Consider the following 22,442-nt stretch of genomic DNA (forward strand, 5'->3'; position numbering starts at 1 on the left):
TTAATCGCCGTTTCCCACATTATTGAGGTAGCGCAAGGAAACAGACAAAAGAATGGCCCAGTTCACCCACATACACATGTATATACATAAACGCCCACACACTTACATATACATACCTATGCATTTCAACATTTACATACATATACATACAGATATATACATATATACACATGTACACATTCATACTTGCTGCCCTCATTCATTCCTGTTGCCACCCTACCACACATGAAATACCACCACCTCCATCACTGCCACACACACACACACACACACACACACACACACACACACACACACACACACACACACACACACACACACACCCAGAGGTAGCGCTAGAAAAAGACAGAAAAGGCCACATACGTTCACACTCAGTCTCTAGTCACACTCAGCCTCTAGTTGTCATGTGTAATGCACTGAAACCACAGCTCCCTTTCCACATCCAGGCCCCAAAAAACATTCTATGGTTTACCACAGATGCTTTACATGCCCTGGTTCAATCCATTGACAGCACGTCAGCCTTGGTATACCACATCCTTCCAATTCACTCTATTCCTTGCATGCCTTTCACCCTCCTGTATGTTCAGGCTCCAATCACTCAGAATCTTTTTCACGCCATCCTTCCACCTCCAATTTGGTCTCCCACTTCTCCTCGCTCCCTCCACCTCTGACACATATATCCTCTTTGTCAATCTTTCCTCACTCATTCTCTCCATGTGACCAAACCGTTTCAACACACCCTCTTCTGCTCTCTCAACCACACTCTTTTTATCACCACACAACTCTCTTACCCTGTCATTACTTACTCAATCAAACCACCTCACACCACATACTGTCCTCAAACGTTTCATTTCCAACACATCCACCCTCTTCCGCACAACCCTATCTGTAGCCCATGCCTCGCAACCATATGACATTGTTGGAACTCGCATATGTATAATTATGTATACTGTATCCCTTTTTAAACGAGATATTCCCAGTCACCAGTATTTTTTCAGCACAAAAATTCAGAAGCTCTTCACCATTTCCATTCGCAACACTGAACACCCCATGCCCACCAATTATACCCTCAACTGCCACATTACTCTCCTTTGCATTCAAATCACCCATCACTGATACCCAGTCTTGTGCACCAAAGCTGCTGACATACTCACTCAACTGCTCCCAAAACACTTGCCTCTCATGATCTTTCTTATGACCAGATGTATAAGTGCCAATAGTCACCCATCTTTTGCCATCCAATTTCAGTTTTACCCCCATCAGTCTAGAATTTACTTCCTTACAGCCGGTCACACACTCTCTCTACTCCTGCTTCAGGAGTTGCACTACTCCTTCCTCAGTTCTTGTCCTCTCACCATTCCCTGACTTTATACACAAGATGTTTCCAAACCATTCTTCCCCTTTACCCTTGAGCTTGATTTCACTCAGAACTAGAACATTCAATTTTCTTTCAAACATACCACCTATCTCTCATTTCTTGTCATCTTGGTTACATTCAGACTCCCCAATCTGAGCCTTCGAGGAGGATGAGCACCCCTGCATGACTCAATCTTCTGTTTTCTCTTTTAGAAATTGAAATACAAGAAGGGGTGCATTTCCAGGCCCCTGCTCTCACCTGCTTTAGTTGCCTTCTATGAAGCATGGTGAAAACAAAGGTAGAATTCTTCAAAAAATTCATGTACATTTTCTTTCATATGTAACTTCAAGTTCTGGTATACCTCTCAAATGTGTGGTTACAGTTCAAACTGTATCTTCTTAAATCTTTTTAAGCTTTTTCTAAAACTTCTATTAAACCATATCTTTTTTGCCAGTGATACAACTTTTCTTGTGATGCCTGCACTGAATATTTCACAGAACTTCTTATAGCTGTGAACTGTATTTTGAGAGTAGAGCTCTATGTATCAGTCTGTGTTTTAAAGAAATTCTGTGAGTACAATTATTACCCTTGAATCTCCTCTTTTAGATTTTTTGGTATTTTCAAACTTTTTTATATTTTTTGCTAAGTATATAATCAAGTTTTAATACTATAGGATCACTTTTACTAGGTTGGGTGTTATATCTGTTAGTTTCTTTTACCAGGCTGTTGAGAAAATAATATTTAGAGTGTGCAGGTTGAGTATCCCCTGTCCAAAATTTCGGGACCAGAAGTGTTTCAGATTTTAGATTTTTTTCTGGTTTTTGAATATTTGTACATTTATAATGAGATATGTAGAAAACAGATGGTATGGAAAGAAATGGGTTAGGGTTGAGACATCCCTCAGCGTTTTGCCAGTTCAATGGTCTTTCTCAGGTGATACTAATTCCAGCATTTGGTGGAACTGTGTTCCCAGCAAGTGATGGTCACCCTATCGGATGTCATAGTGTGTCCCTCTCTGATTGGATTGCTTGTTCTGCTTCCTCCACCCGTTCACAGCGATCTCCGCTGCCTGACATGACCAGCAGATGAACCCAGACCTTGTGTTAACATTGTTTTTAATCCCTTCCTCTAGGTAAGCTTTCACACTTTCACTAAACAGCTTGTCACTTGCCTGTAGTTGCTTTGGCATCAACCGTTTAGTGATAATGTGAGAGCTTACCAGAGGAAGGGATTAAGAACATTAACACAAGGTCTGCATTCATCTGTTGGTCATGTCAGGGAGCAGAGATTGCTGTGTATGGGTTGAGGCAGCAGGACAAGTGTTCCAGTCAGAGAGTGACACACCAAGGCATCTGACCAGGTGACCATCACTTGCTGGGGAACACAGTCCCGCTGAGTACTGGAATCAGTACCTCTTGAGGAATATCGTTGAATGGTCAAAACATTGATTTATGGCTCAACTCTAACCCATTTGTTTCCATACCATCTTGCCTTCCTTATTTGTCATGATGGATAATAAATAATTTATTATCTTGGGGATGGACCCAAGTCTAAAAACAAAATTCATTTGTTTCATATGCAACTTATACACATGGCCTGAAGGTATAATATACAATATTTTTGATAATTTTGTGCATGAAACAAAGTTTGTGTAACACAACTATCAGAAAGCTAAGGTGTCACAACATCATCTGCTCATGTGGACATCTGTGGTTGTTTGGCATCACCCTCATTCCTGAATCTGAATTCATATGCTACTGATAAGCAGTCATTTTCTCACACTTATTCTCTCATAGCAGAGAGTATGCAAAAAATATAGAGTAATGCACGTAGATCTTGCAGTGATGATGGTTTGTAACAAACTAGCGCCAACAGAGCATCAGAGCCCAGCATGGGCAAGTGAGGTCAGGTGCAGAATTTTCCACTTGTAATGTCATGTCGCCGCTCAAAAAGTTTCAGATTTTGTAGCATTTTGGAGTTTCAGATTAGGGATGCTCAACCTGTATGATGCATCTGCCTCTCTGATTTTAGTGTGTTTAGTACATAAAATTTGCCCGACATTCGAAGAATCTATATTTTCATAATTTACTTCATAGTATGAAGCAAGATAGCATCATGAACTGATGATTAAGATTTCAAGGGGAATCTTATCATGGATAAAAATAAAACAGGTTGGGGAAATTTCCAGCCCCTTGCTCCTGTCCCTCTTATTTTCCTTTTGGAGTATATGTATACTCTTTTGTACATGTATATCATTGTTACTGGACTCCACTTGCCTGTGCCTACTCCGTAAGTTAAGAATCATCCTCTACAAGATTGTGTCATCAAGAGTGAGTGAAAAATGATACAATCTCATCAAGGAAACTCTCACTCCAGAGGAGTCCATCATTCCTCTGCTATGGATTGCAGTGGATCCTTGAAGCTGCAAGAGCTCCAAAAAGGCTCCTAGGGTTATATGATTCAAGTTATGCTTATGTGATTTACATTTTTCACGATTCTCATATTTTTTTCTTTTTACTCTTTGTACAGGGACAACAGTTGTAACAACTACAGTCATCATTCCTGTCTTTTCCACTCCTGCACCTGTATGTGACCCTGACAGGTAAGGTTTGATAAGATGTTCGGGAATTCTCCTTGATGTTGCTACACTTTTTTTTTTCTTTTTTTTTTTTTGTCGCTGTCTCCCGCGTTTGCGAGGTAGCGCAAGGAAACAGACGAAAGAAATGGCCCAACCCACCCCCGTACACATGTATATACATACGTCCACACACGCAAATATACATACCTACACAGCTTTCCATGGTTTACCCCAGACGCTTCACATGCCCTGATTCAATCCACTGACAGCGCGACAACTCCGGTATACCACATCGATCCAATTCACTCTATTCCTTGCCCTCCTTTCACCCTCCTGCATGTTCAGGCCCCGATCACACAAAATCTTTTTCACTCCATCTTTCCACCTCCAATTTGGTCTCCCACTTCTCCTCGTTCCCTCCACCTCCAACACTTATATCCTCTTGGTCAATCTTTCCTCACTCATTCTCTCCATGTGCCCAAACCATTTCAAAACACCCTCTTCTGCTCTCTCAACCACACTCTTTTTATTTCCACACATCTCTCTTACCTTTACGTTACTTACTCGATCAAACCACCTCACACCACACATTGTCCTCAAACATCTCATTTCCAGCACATCCATCCTCCTGCGCACTACTCTATCCATAGCCCACGCCTCGCAACCATACAACATTGTTGGAACCACTGTTCCTTCAAACATACCCATTTTTGCTTTCCGAGATAATGTTCTCGACTTCCACACATTCTTCAAGGCTCCCAGGATTTTCGCCCCCTCCCCCACCCTATGATCCACTTCCGCTTCCATGGTTCCATCCGCTGCCAGATCCACTCCCAGATATCTAAAACACTTTACTTCCTCCAGTTTCTCACCATTCAAACTTTGCTCCCAATTGACTTGACCCTCAACCCTACTGTACCTAATTACCTTGCTCTTATTCACATTTACTCTTAACTTTCTTCTTTCACACACTTTACCAAACTCAGTCACCAGCTTCTGCAGTTTCTCACGTGAATCAGCCACCAGTGCTGTATCATCAGCGAACAACAACTGACTCACTTCCCAAGCTCTCTCATCCACAACAGACTTTATACTTGCCCCTCTTTCTAAAACTCTTGCATTTACCTCCCTAACAACCATATCCATAAACAAATTAAACAACCATGGAGACATCACACACCCCTGCCGCAAACCTACATTCACTGAGAACCAATCACTTTCCTCTCTTCCTACACGTACACATGCCTTACATCCTCGATAAAAACTTTTCACTGCTTCTAAAAACTTGCCTCCCACACCATATATTCTTACTACCTTCCACAGAGCATCTCTATCAACTCTATCATATGCCTTCTCCAGATCCATAAATGCTACATACAAATCCATTTGCTTTTCTAAGTATTTCTCACATACATTCTTCAAAGCAAACACCTGATCCACACATCCTCTACCACTTCTGAAACCACACTGCTCTTCCCCAATCTGACGCTCTATACATGCCTTCACCCTCTCAATCAATACCCTCCCATATAATTTACCAGGAATACTCAACAAACTTATACCTCTGTAATTTGAGCACTCACTCTTATCCCCTTTGCCTTTGTACAATGGCACTATGCACGCATTCCGCTAATCCTCAGGCACCTCACCATGAGTCATACATACATTAAATAACCTTACCAACCAGTTAATAATACAGTCACCCCCTTTTTTAATAAATTCCACTGCAATACCATCCAAACCTGCTGCCTTGCCGGCTTTCATCTTCCGCAAAGCTTTTACTACCTCATCTCTGTTTACATTTATTATTAACTATATAGTGTGTGGTTGAGAGAGCAGAAGAGGGTGTTTTGAAATGGTTTGGTCACATGGAGAGAATGAGTGAGGAAAGATTGACCAAGAGGATATATGTGTCAGAGGTGGAGGGAACGAGGAGAAGTGGGAGACCAAGTTGGAGGCGGAAAGATGGAGTGAAAAAGATTTTGAGTGATCGGGGTCTGAACATGCAGGAGGGTGAAAGGCGCGCAAGGAATAGAGTGAATTGGAACGACGTGGTATACTGGGGTTGACGTGCTGTCAATGGATTGAACCAGGGCGTGTGAAGCGTCTAGGGTAAACCATGGAAAGTTCTGTGGGGCCTGGATGTGGAAAGGGAGCTGTGGTTTCGGTGCATTATTACATGACAGCTAGAGACTGAGTGTGAACGAATGTGGCCTTTGTTGTCTTTTCCTAGCACTACCTCGCACACATGAGGGGGGAGGGGGATGTTATTCCATGTGTGGCGAGGTGGCGATGGTAACAAATAAAGGCAGACTATGAATTATGTACATGTGTATATATGTATATGTCTGTGTGTGTATATATATGTATACATTGAGATGTTTTTTTTTTCTATTATACTTTGTCGCTGTCTCCCACGTTTGCGAGGTAGCGCAAGGAAACAGACGAAAGAAATGGCCCAACCCCCCCCATACACATGTATATACACACGTCCACACACGCAAATATACATACCTACACAGCTTTCCATGGTTTACCCCAGACGCTTCACATGCCTTGATTCAATCCACTGACAGCACATCAACCCCGGTATACCACATCGCTCCAATTCACTCTATTCCTTGCCCTCCTTTCACCCTCCTGCATGTTCAGGCCCCGATCACACAAAATCTTTTTCACTCCATCTTTCCACCTCCAATTTGGTCTCCCTCTTCTCCTCGTTCCCTCCACCTCCGACACATATATCCTCTTGGTCAACCTTTCCTCACTCATTCTCTCCATGTGCCCAAACCACTTCAAAACACCCTCTTCTGCTCTCTCAACCACGCTCTTTTTATTTCCACACATCTCTCTTACCCTTACATTACTCACTCGATCAAACCACCTCACACCACACATTGTCCTCAAACATCTCATTTCCAGCACATCCATCCTCCTGCGCACAACTCTATCCATAGCCCACGCCTCGCAACCATACAACATTGTTGGAACCACTATTCCTTCAAACATACCCATTTTTGCTTTCCGAGATAATGTTCTCGACTTCCACACATTCTTCAAGGCCCCCAGAATTTTCGCCCCCTCCCCCACCCTATGATCCACTTCCGCTTCCATGGTTCCATCCGCTGCCAGATCCACTCCCAGATATCTAAAACACTTCACTTCCTCCAGTTTTTCTCCATTCAAACTCACCTCCCAATTGACTTGACCCTCAACCCTACTGTACCTAATAACCTTGCTCTTATTCACATTTACTCTTAACTTTCTTCTTCCACACACTTTACCAAACTCAGTCACCAGCTTCTGCAGTTTCTCACATGAATCAGCCACCAGCGCTGTATCATCAGCGAACAACAACTGACTCACTTCCCAAGCTCTCTCATCCCCAACAGACTTCATGCTTGCCCCTCTTTCCAATACTCTTGCATTTACCTCCCTAACAACCCCATCCATAAACAAATTAAACAACCATGGAGACATCACACACCCCTGCCGCAAACCTACATTCACTGAGAACCAATCACTTTCCTCTCTTCCTACACGTACACATGCCTTACATCCTCGATAAAAACTTTTCACTGCTTCTAACAACTTTCCTCCCACACCATATATTCTTAATACCTTCCACAGAGCATCTCTATCAACTCTATCATATGCCTTCTCCAGATCCATAAATGCTACATACAAATCCATTTGCTTTTCTAAGTATTTCTCACATACATTCTTCAAAGCAAACACCTGATCCACACATCCTCTACCACTTCTGAAACCACACTGCTCTTCCCCCAATCTGATGCTCTGTACATGCCTTCACCCTCTCAATCAATACCCTCCCATATAATTTACCAGGAATACTCAACAAACTTATACCTCTGTAATTTGAGCACTCACTCTTATCCCCTTTGCCTTTGTACAATGGCACTATGCACGCATTCCGCCAATCCTCAGGCACCTCACCATGAGTCATACATACATTAAATAACCTTACCAACCAGTCAACAATACAGTCACCCCCTTTTTTAATAAATTCCACTGCAATACCATCCAAACCTGCTGCCTTGCCGGCTTTCATCTTCCGCAAAGCTTTCACTACCTCTTCTCTGTTTACCAAATCATTTTCCCTAACCCTCTCACTTTGCACACCACCTCGACCAAAACACCCTATATCTGCCACTCTATCATCAAACACATTCAACAAACCTTCAAAATACTCACTCCATCTCCTTCTCACATCACCACTACTTGTTATCACCTCCCCATTTGCGCCCTTCACTGAAGTTCCCATTTGCTCCCTTGTCTTACGCACTTTATTTACCTCCTTCCAGAACATCTTTTTATTCTCCCTAAAATTTAATGATACTCTCTCACCCCAACTCTCATTTGCCCTTTTTTTCACCTCTTGCACCTTTCTCTTGACCTCCTGTCTCTTTCTTCTATACATCTCCCACTCAATTGCATTTTTTCCCTGCAAAAATCGTCCAAATTCCTCTCTCTTCTCTTTCACTAATACTCTTACTTCTTCATCCCACCACTCACTACCCTTTCTAATCAACCCACCTCCCACTCTTCTCATGCCACAAGCATCTTTTGCGCAATCCATCACTGATTCCCTAAATACATCCCATTCCTCCCCCACTCCCCTTACTTCCATTGTTCTCACCTTTTTCCATTCTGTACTCAGTCTCTCCTGGTACTTCCTCACACAGGTCTCCTTCCCAAGCTCACTTACTCTCACCACCCTCTTCACCCCAACATTCACTCTTCTTTTCTGAAAACCCATACAAATCTTCACCTTAGCCTCCACAAGATAATGATCAGACATCCCTCCAGTTGCACCTCTCAGCACATTAACATCCAAAAGTCTCTCTTTCGCACGCCTGTACATTGAGATGTATAGGTATGTATATTTGCGTGTGTGGACGTGTATGTATATACATGTGTATGTGGGTGGGTTGGGCCATTCTTTCATCTGTTTCCTTGCGCTACCTCGCTAATGCGGGGGACAGCGACAAAGCAAAATAAATATAATAAATAAATAGATAGTGGTTTCAGAAGTGGTAGAGGATGTGTGGATCAGGTGTTTGCTTTGAAGAATGTATGTGAGAAATACTTAGAAAAGCAAATGGATTTGTATGTAGCATTCATGGATCTGGAGAAGGCATATGATAGAGTTGATAGAGATGCTCTGTGGAAGGTATTAAGAATATATGGTGTGGGAGGAAAGTTGTTAGAAGCAGTGAAAAGTTTTTATCGAGGATGTAAGGCATGTGTATGTGTAGGAAGAGAGGAAAGTGATTGGTTCTCAGTGAATGTAGGTTTGCGGCAGGGGTGTGTGATGTCTCCATGGTTGTTTAATTTGTTTATGGATGGGGTTGTTAGGGAGGTAAATGCAAGAGTTTTGGAAAGAGGGGCATGTATGAAGTCTGTTGGGGATGAGAGAGCTTGGGAAGTGAGTCAGTTGTTGTTCGCTGATGATACAGCGCTGGTGGCTGATTCATGTGAGAAACTGCAGAAGCTGGTGACTGAGTTTGGTAAAGTGTGTGGAAGAAGAAAGTTAAGAGTAAATGTGAATAAGAGCAAGGTTATTAGGTACAGTAGGGTTGAGGGTCAAGTCAATTGGGAGGTGAGTTTGAATGGAGAAAAACTGGAGGAAGTGAAGTGTTTTAGATATCTGGGAGTGGATCTGGCAGCGGATGGAACCATGGAAGCAGAAGTGGATCATAGGGTGGGGGAGGGGGCGAAAATTCTTGGGGCCTTGAAGAATGTGTGGAAGTCGAGAACATTATCTCGGAAAGCAAAAATGGGTATGTTTGAAGGAATAGTGGTTCCAACAATGTTGTATGGTTGCGAGGCGTGGGCTATGGATAGAGTTGTGCGCAGGAGGATGGATGTGCTGGAAATAAGATGTTTGAGGACAATGTGTGGTGTGAGGTGGTTTGATCGAGTGAGTAACGTAAGGGTAAGAGAGATGTGTGGAAATAAAAAGAGCGTGGTTGAGAGAGCAGAAGAGGGTGTTTTGAAGTGGTTTGGGCACATTGAGAGGATGAGTGAGGAAAGATTGACCAAGAGGATATATGTGTCGGAGGTGGAGGGAGCAAGGAGAAGAGGGAGACCAAATTGGAGGAGGAAAGATGGAGTGAAAAAGATTTTGTGTGATCGGGGCCTGAACATGCATTAGGGTGAAAGGAGGGCAAGGAATAGAGTGAATTGGAGCGATGTGGTATACCGGGGTTGACGTGCTGTCAGTGGATTGAATCAAGGCATGTGAAGCGTCTGGGGTAAACCATGGAAAGCTGTGTAGGTATGCATATTTGCGTGTGTGGACGTATGTATATACATGTGTATGGGGGGGTTGGGCCATTTCTTTCGTCTGTTTCCTTGCGCTACCTCGCAAACGCGGGAGACAGCGACAAAGTATAAAAAAAAAAAAAAAGTTCTTTCATGTGGTAATTTTGAAATAAAACCACTGCAGAGTTTGAGAATGGATAAACTGTTTATGCCTGTGTATAAAAGTGTTTTGAAATATAAAAAGTTGGTTTACAGCAGGTAAAAGGCATGTTTTCTAGCAAAGATTCTTTATTTATCCTTACTTTATACAGCAATTATTCTTGCAGCTGTTAGTTGTACCTCAGTTGGTTAAGAAGATACAACTAAGATGCCAAAGTCACAATGCAAGCAAAACGTAATTTTTATATATCATGTATTCCTGAATTCGGTTTGCAAAATCATTTTCATAAATTTCATAATTAATAACCAAGTTGTAATGTAAAGTCATTAGAAGGTCATCAGATATCCACTGGGATTAGTGGACTAGGAGAGAATGTGAGGTGTTAGCATAAAAGAGTGAGATTCTCTGGTTCAAGGCTGAAATTTTAGGCCAACTCCTCACTTGCCCCCACTTCATTCAGTCTCACTAGGGTATTCTACAAGGGATGGGGATCTATAAGAAAAAATTCTTTTACTCCAGTTGTAGAACAAATATCTCAGTTTAATTTTCTCATGGATCTGACTATGTACAAGACTCTTCCCAGAGTCTTTCTAGAGTTATGCATATTTGCAAAGAGAGAAAGTGTCCAAGCAAACGTTTGTTGTCAAAAGTCCTCATAGCCTTCCAAACACCCTGTCATCTGAACCTTTTTCATGACATGATGCTAGAAAGGCTGTGAAATCCTTTCCCTTGAACATGGAACTTATTCACTTATTTATTAATAGTTACCCTAATACCAGTTTCACTTAAAGAGTCATAGTGTTACCCAAAACCTTTCTAAAGGCCCCTGCAGCCCAAGGCTGTGCTACTTCATGTAGCAGGGAAATTTAGAATCTTTTGGAGTGAGAGGCTCTGTGATGAGATTTTCCTCCCAATGATGCAGCCTCGCAAAGGTGACTTTTTACACACAGTGTGACCTCAGACAGGCAGAGTTCGGTAACACTTGACCATGGAACTGAGACCTACAATAAAATTCACATTTTTTTGTCATATCATAAGCTTTATGTGTCAAGTACTGCCAAATCATTAAACTGAGTAAGGCAGTAGTGTCTTCCAAGAGAAACCTTCTGTGCCTCTATATTGAAAGATTCTATTTGAAACACTGCAACACAATTCCATTCTTACCCAGAACTTAATAAGCAACATGTTTCTAATAATTCCTAAACCTCATAAGGGAATGCTACTCTTTGACCTTATTTCCAGTTGCCATTCTTACAAAGTTCACTGTCTTAAACATTAAATCTCTCAAAGATAGAGTAATGCAGAAGTTCATAAGTTGCAACACATTCATCAATTTAGTCAAAGGCTTTACCATCGACTTCATAACAGAGTTTACTTTTTGGGTAAAACTGCCTTTGGTTACCTGAAAAAAGTGTCCATAGATACATCATTGTTAAACCCGTATTGATTCTACAAGTGATGATCTGTGTGAAGACGTAATATTGGCTTCCATTTTGCCAATATGAAACAGCAAGGAAAGAACTTTAAAAAAATATTGCTGAACTTTCAGAGTTTTGCTTCCGGGCTACAGATCAACTAAATGATGTCCTTCTGCCTCTTTGATGATTCCCAGGCGTAGTTTATCACTTGAGTGGCTACCTGAGAACCAAACCAACAAACATAAAAGAGACCTTAAAGAGCCACATAGGATGCCTAAGACTTTGGCAACTGACCCACATGTACCATCTTTGTGATCATCTATGGTTTAGACATATGGAGAGAATGATTGAGGATAGATTTGACAAAGAGGATATATATGTCAGAGGTGGAGAGAATAAGAAGTGGCAAACCAAATTGGAGGTGGAAGGATGGAGTGAAAAAGATATTGAGTGATAGGGGTGTGAATATCCAGGAGGGTGAAAGGCATGCAAGAAATACAGTGAATTGGAACGATGTGGTATACTGGGGTCGACATGCTGTCAGTGGACTGAACCAGGGCATGTGAAACATCTAGGGTAAACCATGGAAAGGTCTCGGGTGGGGTAGTGCCAGGAATAGATGAAGGGAAGCAAGTATGAACTGAAAGTGGATGGAGAGAGATGGGTGATTATTGGTGCCTTTGCACCTGGGCATGAGAAGAAAGATTATGAGAGGCAAGTGTTTTGGGAGAAGCTGAGTGAGTGTGTTAGCAGTTTTCATGCAGGAGATCAGGTTATAGTGATGGGTGATTTGAATGCAAAGGTGAGTAATGTGGTAGTTGAGGGAATAATTGGTGTACATGGGGTGTTCAGTGTTGTAAATGGAAATGGTGAAGAGCATGTAAATTTGTGTGCTGAAAAAGTACTGGGGATTGGGAATACCTGATTTAAAAAGAGATATATACATGAGTATTCCTGGGAGATTATATGGGAGGGTATTGATTGAGAGGGTGAAGGCATGTATAGAGCATCAGATTGGGGAAGAGCAGTGTGGTTTCAGAAGTGGTAGAGGATGTGTGGATCAGGTGTTTGCTTTGAAGAATGTATGTGAGAAATACTTAGAAAAGCAAATGGATTTATATGTAGCATTTATGGATCTGGAGAAGGCATATGATAGAGTTGATAGAGATGCTTTTTGGAGGGTATTAAGAATATATGGTGTGTGAGGCAAGTTGTTAGAAGCAGTGAAAAGTTTTTATCGAGGATGTAAGGCATGTGTACGTGTAGGAAGAGAGGAAAGTGATTGGTTCTCAGTGAATGTAGGTTTGTAGAAAGGGTAGGTGATGTCTCCATGGTTGTTTAATTTGTTTATGGATGGGGTTGTTAGGGAGGTGAATGCAAGAGTTTTGGAGAGAGGGGCAAGTAGGCAGTCTGTTGTGGATGAGAGAGCTTGGGAAGTGAATCAGTTATTGTTTGCTGATGATACAGCACTGGTGGCTGATTCATGTGAGAAACTGCAGAAGCTGGTGACTGAGTGTGGTAAAGTACGTAAAATATGAATGCTGAGAGTAAATGTGAATAAGAGCAAGGTTATTACGTACAGTAGGGTTGAGGGACTAGTCACATGGGAGGTAAGTTTGAATGGAGAAAAACTAGAGGAAGTGAAGTGTTTTAGATATTAGTAGTGGATTTGGCAGCGGATGGAACCATGGAAGCGGAAGTGAGTCACAGGGTGGGGGAGGGAGTGAAAGTTCTGGGAGCATTGAAAAATGTGTGGAAGGCGAGAACATTATCTCAGAAAGCAAAAATGGGTATGTTTGAAGGAATAGTGGTTCCAACAATGTTTTATGGTTGCGAGGCGTGGGCTATAGATAGAGTTGTGCAGAGGAGAGTGGATGTGTTGGAAATGAAATGTTTGAGGACAATATGTGATGTGAGGTGGTTTGATCAAGTAAGTAATGAAAGGGTAAGAAAGATGTGTGGTAATAAAAAGAGTGTGGTTGAGAAAGCATAAGAGGGTGTATTGAAATGGTTTGGTCACATGGAAAGAATGAGTGAGGAAAGATTGGCAAAGAAGATATATGTGTCAGAGGTGGAGGGAACAAGGAAAAGTGGGAGACCAAATTAGAGGTGGAAGGATGGAGTGAAAAAGATTTTGAGTGATTAGGGCCTGAACATATAGGAGGGTGAAAGGCATGCAAGAAATAGAGTAAATTGGAATGATGTAGTATGCCTGGGTGGACGTGCTGTCAATTGATTGAACCAGGGCATGTGAAGCATCTGGGGTAAACCATGGAAAGTTTTGTGGGGCCTGGATGTTGAAAGGGAGCTGTGGTTTCGAGGCTGAGGGCAGCAAGTATGAATATATACATGTGTATATATGTATATGTCTGTGTATGTATATGTATGTATATGTTGAAATGTGTTGGTATGTATATGTGCATGTGTGGGCGTTTATGTATATACATGTGTAAGTGGGTGGGTTGGGCCATTCTTTCGTCTGTTTTCTTGAGCTACCTCAGTAATGCAGGAGACAGCGACTAAGTATGATAAAGATATATAAATAATATGTGTGTGTGTGTGTGTGTGTATGAGTGGATGGGCCATTCTTCGTCTGTGTCCTGGCACTACCTCACTGATGCGGGAAATGGCGATCAATTATGATGATATAAAAAGAACTTTAGATTAGGAATTTCATATAGATCCTTGTACTTTTTGAACAATTTAGGAACCAAAGCATGTTCATCCAGAAAGTTTCATCCATACTTCTTAAAACCACTGAAAGAACCCTCTTTGGGAAAACAGGTACAAACACCTCTGCTGAACCCAAGTCAAATGGAGTGCATTTACAGTTTTCATGAATGGAATTGGAATATGGCAACTTGTGCTAGGCCCTTTAAACATGCCCACTTCCAGGTCCATGCCTAATGCTGGATCCACATGTAAAAACTTTCAGTCCAGGCATCACTTGTCCCCTTCTGGATTTACTAAAGATAGACAATCTTGTTATAATATTCAGGGCTTCTTTGATATAGGATACAACCAAGAACAGACTCCTCTTTTGAATTAATTAAAGGATCAGAAGCATCCTTGAATACAGACACCATGGCCAGACCATACTAAATTCATTGAGACATCACCTCTGACATGGTTTCCAAAAACAGGTGTGTTGATGTGCTTTTCTTCAAGCTTATCTCTGAGAATGATTTACGCTTCTGTTAACTCCTTATACTGATCAAATGGGTCCTGGTTCATTGCAGCCTCCTACTGACATTTTTATGGAGACCCTGTTCTTGAGAAAAGTTTATGTAAATTCATTGGGGTGATGGAGTTGCTTTCTAGTTGACCTTCTGGCTCAACCTACCCCTAGCTGTAATCATCTTTGTAGCTTATCTCATATCTTTGGGTGAAGTATAATATACTTGACCTGCTTTTTGGTAAATAAGTGAAACATGAACTATGAGCTTACCTGCTTCACTAGTGGGGTCTGGAGCCATTGGTAGGTTGAGCACTCCTATGATTTATTTCAACTTTTGGCTTCTAAATTGGTTTATCTTGAGTTCTTTTTTGTTTTACTGAACTCTAGATTGAAAATCTTGAAAAAGGAGCAAAGTCTAATGTTTTGTACTCCAAATCAATGCCAGTGACTTCACTGTCTGTGAAGAAACTATCATAGACTTCTGTTAGTTTAACATATACTTGAATTTATCCACCACCTTTTGGAGTACCCTTGGAATCTCTTCTATTCCTCTTCCCCCTTAGATGTTTTACAACTGCATCCACTAGTATTGTAAATGTATTAGTGTCTATATTTTGGTTAAAAGACATGGCCATGAACATGAAAACTAGGTATTCAACTACAAATAATGGAAAACTACAAAATTGTGGTTTCATAAGATTTTTTGAATAAGTATTTTTAAGTCTGTTGAAACCTCTCTTATACCCTTTTGAATCACTAGTCTGATTATTTTATTGTTTTACTGTTTTATGATGGATGGTCTTTTGAAAAACAAGACTAGGACAGATGTCATCATTAGTGCATATTCCTTACATCCTGGAAAAATTATTGTTGAAAAATCCTGACAAGCTAGATTTATCAGGTTTTTGTTTAACTTTTATTTAAGTTACTCTATGAATAGCAGGTCTGATCCTTGACTCCTTGCATACCTTCTAAACAATTTTTGGGTCTCTTGCACATGTGAGACCTTTGGAGTACCCATTTGAACAGGCATCAGGTGCTACAAAACCAACATGATTCCTAAATTGGGATCTAAATTGGCAGAATTGCCTTCTTTTCATCCTTGAATGGAATATCCTCTGCCTCTTTCCCTATGACCAAAGTCATGCCCTGGATTAAGAAAGTCTCAGTACGTGTTCTTTCCCTATTGCAGACCCATTGCCATTATTACAACCGTAAATGTTATGTATAGGAAGGTTCAGACCATGTTTGTGAAAACCCAGAGGTGAAGATGTTTTCAAAGGAGATCCTCCAACAGTCTGCTTCAACATAAGTTGTTGTGTGAAACTGAAATAAGAAGGTCCTTCTTTCATATATAAGCTTATTTACATTGATGTCTGGGATAAGTTTGACCAAGTTGAAAAACTTTCTTTTGCATCCTGATCCACATGTTAACAAGATATCCCATGCTAGTTAGACATCCTTAATTACAAACTGGCTTATTAGATCATTGACAGAGCCTTTGATGATTAAGTTAGACAACAGCAAGAGAGCTTCATGATCTAAAAACTTTTCCAAAACCTGTTTGAGGATATCACCATTCACTACATGTATTTCAAGTATTCCTGAATTCATCATCTCTACCAATGATAAGAATAAGATGAAAGTATCTAACAAGCAAGCCCTTGTTCTCATATCTTCCTCAGTCAATATAAATGGAAACCACAGCAAACTGACTCCTTGGTGGACATGTGCCACATTTTTTGAATGGGAAGATAACATAAGTTCCTTCATATCATGTAACATGCACACACTTGATTATAAGGCAAATCTTTCACCTGATAGGCCATGTTGTTAAAAGCCTTATGATCTCAAAGGAGAACAGCCTCTGACCAAGGCACCTCAGTCACACATTTTCTGTTGATCCAGAAGGACTATCTTAAGATTGTATTACAGTTATAATACTTGTTTAAAGCTAAATTTTAAAAAGGACCCTTTGTAGTTTTCAGACTCAACCTTTCTTTCCTTTTCTACCTTTATAATCTTTTTTTTACGTTATTATTCATTTACAGATAAAGAATGCTGAGGTTTAAAGTTACCCTGATCCTCTTATTATGGAATTAATTTTACAATCTAGGGTAGACTATTTAATATAATCATCCTTCAACAAAAGAAAAATAACATTCTTACATACATAGATATTATATTGATAATGCATCATGAGTGCAGTGACCAAGTGATAACCCATACACATTAACATATGCTTGAAAATGAGATTCCTAGACAACTTTTCTCAAGTATTATATAAATGTAGTTTGTCATTGATATGTTGTTATATGTATCAGTTTATCTATCATTGTTATTTCCATTCCAATGCCATTGGGTAGATTGGATACATAGGTGACCTGATCACAACCTTTTTAGTTTCTAAAAGAGATCAACAAAGTGGACAATGGATGGTTCTTTGAAATATGTAGATAGAGCAACCAGAGGACATATTATGAAGTCGAGTAAGAAACTTGTAGATAAGAATGTAAAGAAATACTTTTATGGTATAAGTGTGGTGGATGATTGAAAGAGATTAACTGAGGTCATGTGTAATACAAACAGCTTACGTAAATTTAAGAGGTATAATGGTAGAGAGTGTTCATGAGTGTAAAACTCCCTCTTTGTACAGTACAAATAGGTAGTTACATTTAAAGTCTTAAGTCACTTGTACACATCCACATCCTATTCCTATTATGTTCCTTTGAAATGTGAATTACCACACTCTTGCAGTTCCTTCTTAATTTCCCATTTTGCTCACAAAGATAATTCTTGAAAGAAGACCAGTATCTCCCATTTACATCACTGCTACACACAAAATTGCTTCCATTCCATTTGATCCCAAACCATTCCTTTACCATTTTCACCTGAAATATTCGTTGCCCAAATTACTTCTCTCCTGGCATCATTTCATCTTGTCAGTGGATTACCTCTTTACATGGTCAGATATGATATCATTAAGAGTCTGCAATGGTACACTTCTTACAGAAGCCATATACATATGTCCATGTTCCTTCTACAGAAACGTACTTTAGAATGCCAGTACATTATTGCAAAATATCTCAGTATTGCCTGACATACCTTACAAATCTCGAAATTCACAAAACCACAAATTCAGACAAGACACCATTACATGTCCCTGTAGATCATCCAGTTTTCTCCATATCATGAGGCTTCTCCAGAAATGCCTAATTCACCTTCCATATTGTGAAATATACCCATTCACAACACCAGTCTTGCCCCTGATCTGTCTATCCTTCTATACCTCTGACACCTGTTTCTGCCTGGAACTCCCTTAAGGGGGTGGCCATGACAGTAGTCTCCATAACTAGTGAACTCCATTGCCACTTCTTAGCCTTTAGTGCTTCATCCTTAATAGGTCACCACCAGAAGGCAACTTTAGTGCTGTGTTTGCAGACGCTCGTACCTAATGTTCCTACTGACTGCTTCTACCTAATGCTCCTGCCAAATGTTTCCCTGATATTGCAGATTTTGTATCCTCTCCTTTCCAATCTTTACAGATTTGCTAATTTTATGAAAAGAGTGGCTCCCTCCTTTTGCACAATTATTTTGTATTTGATCATTTTATAGGTATATCAACTTGCTTGAAGAAGTTAAAGACAGTGCTTTTTCATCCACTCCTGCACGTAATTCAGCCTTTGGACCACCTAATGCAAAACTTTATGATGAAGACGGCAGCCTAACCTGTAAGTGCATTAGTAGTACTGCTACTTTTGATTCCAGTAAATTTAAGATTGATTATTAGTCACATACTCTTGAAAGCATTTTGATTAAGACTGAAGATGCCTTGATTACTTTGTTAGATAAGAGATCAAAGAAGATATCATTACATTCATTGTAATGAATTATGTATGATAGCTGAAGAAAACCTGCCAATCTTTTAGAGTAGTTTGATTCATACATTAAGCATTCATAAATTGACTGACCTGCCATACAGCTGGGAGCTGGGCACCAGCAACCAATGACAGAAACCAGTTTGTTCAAGTAGACCTGGGTTCAGTGGTACCAGTATATGGTGTAGAAGTGGCTGGCAACCCCCTCAGTAAGGAGAGAGTCACTGCTTTCACCATCCAGTTCTCCGAAGACTCACACTTATGGAGTGTAATTCCTCAAGATCTGGAAAATGCAACAGGTCCACCTAAGGTAATAGCATTTACTTTTTATTAAATCACTGCATTTTGCCATGATAGGCAGGTTGACATAAATAGGAACAAGTTTTTCTGTTATCCCTTATTGTTTAGCTTATTGGGTTAATATTTACTGATAATGCTATATTCTGTAACATTACCAGCACAAAATTTCTGCAAAGATTCAATTACTATAGCCCAATATATTTTAATGCCCTGTTCATTGGGTGAAAAATACAGTACACCTAAAAGAAAACTGTTATTGTCAAGGATTCACTTGGTCTTATTCATATTCATCATTTTTTTTTTTTTTTTTTTGCCGCTGTCTCCCGCGTTTGCGAGGTAGCGCAAAGGAAACAGACGAAAGAAATGGCCCAACCCACCCCCATACACATGTATATACATACGCCCACACACGCAAATATACATACCTACACAGCTTTCCATGGTTTACCCCAGACACTTCACACGCCCTGATTCAATCCACTGACAGCACGTCAACCCCGGTATACCACATCGATCCAATTCACTCTATTCCTTGCCCTCCTTTCACCCTCCTGCATGTTCAGGCCCCGATCACACAAAATCTTTCTCACTCCATCTTTCCACCTCCAATTTGGTCTCCCACTTCTCCTCGTTCCCTCCACCTCCGACACATATATCCTCTTGGTCAATCTTTCCTCACTCATTCTCTCCATGTGCCCAAACCATTTCAAAACACGCTCTTATACTCTCTCAACCATGCTGTTTTTATTTCCACACATCTCTCTTACCCTTACGTTACTTACTCGATCCAACCACCTCACACCACACATTGTCATCAAACATCTCATTTCCAGCACATCCATCCTCCTGCTCGCAAATCTATCCATAGCCTATGCCTCGCAGCCATACAACATTGTTGGAACCACTATTCCTTCAAACATACCCATTTTTGCTTTCCGAGATAATGTTCTCGACTTCCAAACATTCTTCAAGGCTCCCAGCATTTTCGCCACCTCACCCACCCTATGATATATATATATATTCATATTCATATTCATCATATGAAACTTAATTTTTCTGTATCAATTTTAACATAAGGACGAATTATTTGATAGTCTTAGTCTTCAAGTATCCTTTACTTAGAATTTGCCATATTCCAACCATTTCTGTATGATAGTGCTTTGAACTTCTGTACTATATTAGAAAAACTGAGTCATCTGTTTATTATAGTGCAAAAGAGTCTGTTCTTGGCTGGGAGGGATCTGTGTAGTATCGAGGCTTTGAATGACACTTATCAAACCAATATAGTAATTTTATTTTTTTATCCTATTATTATTAAGCGCCGTCTCCTGGGTTATTGAGGCAATGCAAGGAAACAGACGAAGAATGGCCCAACCCACCCACATACACATGTATATACACAAATGCCCACACATGCACATATACATTTCAACGTATACATACACAGACATATACATATATACACATGTACATATCCATACTTGCTGCTTTCATCCATTCCTATCGCCACCCTGCCACACATCCCCCTCCACAGCGAGGCAGTGCCAGGAACAGACAAAAAGGCCACATTCGTTCACAGTCTCTAGCTGTCATGTATAATGCACCGAAACCACAGCTCCCTTTCCACATCCAGGCCCCACAGAACTTTCCATGGTTTACCCGAGACACTTCACATGCCCTGGTTCAATTCATTGACAGCACATCGACCCCGGTATACCACATCGTTCCAATTCACTCTATTCCTTGCACGCCTTTCACCCTCCTGCATGTTCAGGCCCCGATCACTCAAAATCTTTTTCACTCCATCTTTCCACCTCCAATTTGGTCTCTCACTTCTCCTCGTTCCCTCCACCTCTGACACATATATCCTCTTTGTCAATCTTTCCTCACTCATTCTCTCCATGTGACCAAACCATTTCAAAACACCCTCTTCTGCTCTCTCAACCACACACATTTTATTTCCACACATCGCTCTTACCCTTACATTACTTACTCGATCAAACCACCTCACACCACATATTGTCCTCAAACATCTCACTTCCAGCACATCCACCCTCCTGCGCGCAACTCTATCCATAGCCTATGCCTCGCAACCATACAACATTGTTGGAACCACTATTCCTTCAAACATACCCATTTTTGCTTTCCGAGATAATGTTCTCGACTTCCAAACATTCTTCAAGGCTCCCAGAATTTTCGCCCCCTCCCCCACCCTATGATATATATATATATATATATATATATATATAGTGAAAGCTTTGCGGAAGATGAAAGCCAGCAAGGCAGCAGGTTTGGATGGTATTGCAGTGGAATTTATTAAAAAAGGGGGTGACTGTATTGTTGACTGGTTGGTAAGGTTATTTAATGTATGTATGACTCATGGTGAGGTGCCTGAGGATTGGCGGAATGCGTGCATAGTGCCATTGTACAAAGGCAAAGGGGATAAGGGTGAGTGCTCAAATTACAGAGGTATAAGTTTGTTGAGTATTCCTGGTAAATTATATGGGAGGGTATTGATTGAGAGGGTGAAGGCATGTACAGAGCATCAGATTGGGGAAGAGCAGTGTGGTTTCAGAAGTGGTAGAGGATGTGTGGATCAGGTGTTTGCTTTGAAGAATGTATGTGAGAAATACTTAGAAAAGCAAATGGATTTGTATGTAGCATTTATGGATCTGGAGAAGGCATATGATAGAGTTGATAGAGATGCTCTGTGGAAGGTATTAAGAATATATGGTGTGGGAGGAAAGTTGTTAGAAGCAGTGAAAAGTTTTTATCGAGGATGTAAGGCATGTGTACGTGTAGGAAGAGAGGAAAGTGATTGGTTCTCAGTGAATGTAGGTTTGCGGTAGGGGTGTGTGATGTCTCCATGGTTGTTTAATTTGTTTATGGATGGGGTTGTTAGGGAGGTAAATGCAAGAGTTTTGGAAAGAGGGGCAAGTATGAAGTCTGTTGGGGATGAGAGAGCTTGGGAAGTGAGTCAGTTGTTGTTCGCTGATGATACAGCGCTGGTGGCTGATTCATGTGAGAAACTGCAAAAGCTGGTGACTGAGTTTGGTAAAGTGTGTGGAAGAAGAAAGTTAAGAGTAAATGTGAATAAGAGCAAGGTTATTAGGTACAGTAGGGTTGAGGGTCAAGTCAATTGGGAGGTGAGTTTGAATGGAGAAAAACTGGAGGAAGTGAAGTGTTTTAGATATCTGGGAGTGGATCTGGCAGCGGATGGAACCATGGAAGCGGAAGTGGATCATAGGGTGGGGGAGGGGGCAAAAATTCTGGGGGCCTTGAAGA

At 40.8% G+C, this 22,442-nt stretch overlaps 1 protein-coding gene across 2 annotated transcripts in view; it reads left to right on the plus strand.

Annotated features, from left to right (window-relative positions):
• LOC139755522 (hemocytin-like) overlaps positions 1 to 22,442 on the plus strand; it is a 420,053-nt gene that overhangs the window by 203,836 nt on the left and 193,775 nt on the right. For both annotated transcript variants that reach the window (XM_071673909.1, XM_071673910.1), the window contains 3 exons: positions 3,887 to 3,959; positions 18,595 to 18,710; positions 18,962 to 19,167. In XM_071673909.1, the coding sequence (XP_071530010.1) occupies positions 3,887 to 3,959; positions 18,595 to 18,710; positions 18,962 to 19,167 (395 nt within the window). The remainder of the gene's footprint in view (positions 1 to 3,886; positions 3,960 to 18,594; positions 18,711 to 18,961; positions 19,168 to 22,442) is intronic.

The sequence above is a fragment of the Panulirus ornatus genome, chromosome 19 (assembly GCF_036320965.1).
Source record: "Panulirus ornatus isolate Po-2019 chromosome 19, ASM3632096v1, whole genome shotgun sequence".
Lineage (NCBI taxonomy): Eukaryota > Metazoa > Arthropoda > Malacostraca > Decapoda > Palinuridae > Panulirus > Panulirus ornatus.